Source organism: Sinocyclocheilus rhinocerous, unplaced genomic scaffold (assembly GCF_001515625.1).
Source record: "Sinocyclocheilus rhinocerous isolate Xijiao unplaced genomic scaffold, SAMN03320098_v1.1 scaffold1508, whole genome shotgun sequence".
NCBI lineage: Eukaryota > Metazoa > Chordata > Actinopteri > Cypriniformes > Cyprinidae > Sinocyclocheilus > Sinocyclocheilus rhinocerous.
Window position 1 is genome coordinate 482,979 of NW_015660889.1, and position 919 is coordinate 483,897.

General features: G+C 44.0%; 1 protein-coding gene across 4 annotated transcripts in view; it reads right to left on the reverse strand.

Moving 5' to 3' along the window:
• LOC107725857 (TRAF2 and NCK-interacting protein kinase-like) overlaps window positions 1–919 on the reverse strand; it is a 68,883-nt gene that overhangs the window by 39,808 nt on the left and 28,156 nt on the right. For all 4 annotated transcript variants that reach the window (XR_001638171.1, XR_001638170.1, XR_001638169.1 and 1 more), the window contains exon 3: window positions 655–711. Coding sequence is in view for 1 of the 4 variants with exons in the window: in XM_016535258.1 (XP_016390744.1) it covers window positions 655–711 (57 nt within the window). In the remaining 3 variants the exon portion in view is untranslated. The remainder of the gene's footprint in view (window positions 1–654; window positions 712–919) is intronic.

Below are 919 nucleotides of genomic sequence, written 5' to 3' on the forward strand. Positions count from 1 at the left end.
AGTGAGAGCTGACTGATATCGTGAATAGTATGTGAGAGAGTCAGTGGTAATATCATTACGTTCCTATTGGTCAGTGTTAGAGGAACTCAGCTTAGTCTGACAGTTAACCTGCTTTAGTTTCCCAGCATAAGTTGCCACAGTGTCTAGCTTGATAGGCCTATGTTAAATTTGCTTTATGGAACCAAATCATTTGACAATTAGTCAGACTAACTGAAATAAGCCCTATGAAACAGGCCTTGAGGCATTAAAAGTGATCACTGCATCGTAACAGGGGTGAATCGTATCGCATCGCATCGGTAGCTGCTTCATATATATCTTTAATGTATCGTATCGTTGGCTATGCATCGAGATGCGTATCGTATCGGCCTGAGTCATGAGATGCACATCCCTACTCTGCAGGATCATGGGAGGAATGGAGCCTATCCCAGCGTTTTGGTCCACAGTTGGGGGACACCCTGAACGGATCGCCAGTCCATCACAGGGCTCACACACACACACACACATTCACACCTATGGGCAATGTATAGTAGGTGAAGCATGACCCATTCATGTTTGTGTTTAAATGACATCATGCAACAAGTGAAGAGTGAAAGTGTAAAAGTAAAACAGACACGGAGAAAAACAAGAAACCGAGGTGGCTACTTGCGCTCTTACCCCTGTGACATCCATGACCTTGATTGCAGCGAGCTGGCCGGTCTTAACATGACGTCCCTGTAGAGAGAAAGATAAGAGAGAGGACATATCATTCACGAGTGTAATACAAACATCATACTGGCATTATTGAACATGTGGGGATGAGATCTATCTGTGGCAGAAGAATAGGTGGATGTAAGCCTCTGGCACGCGGCATAATTACGTAACAGTTTAGAAAAAGAAAAAAAAAACACACACACACACACACACACACACACACACACAC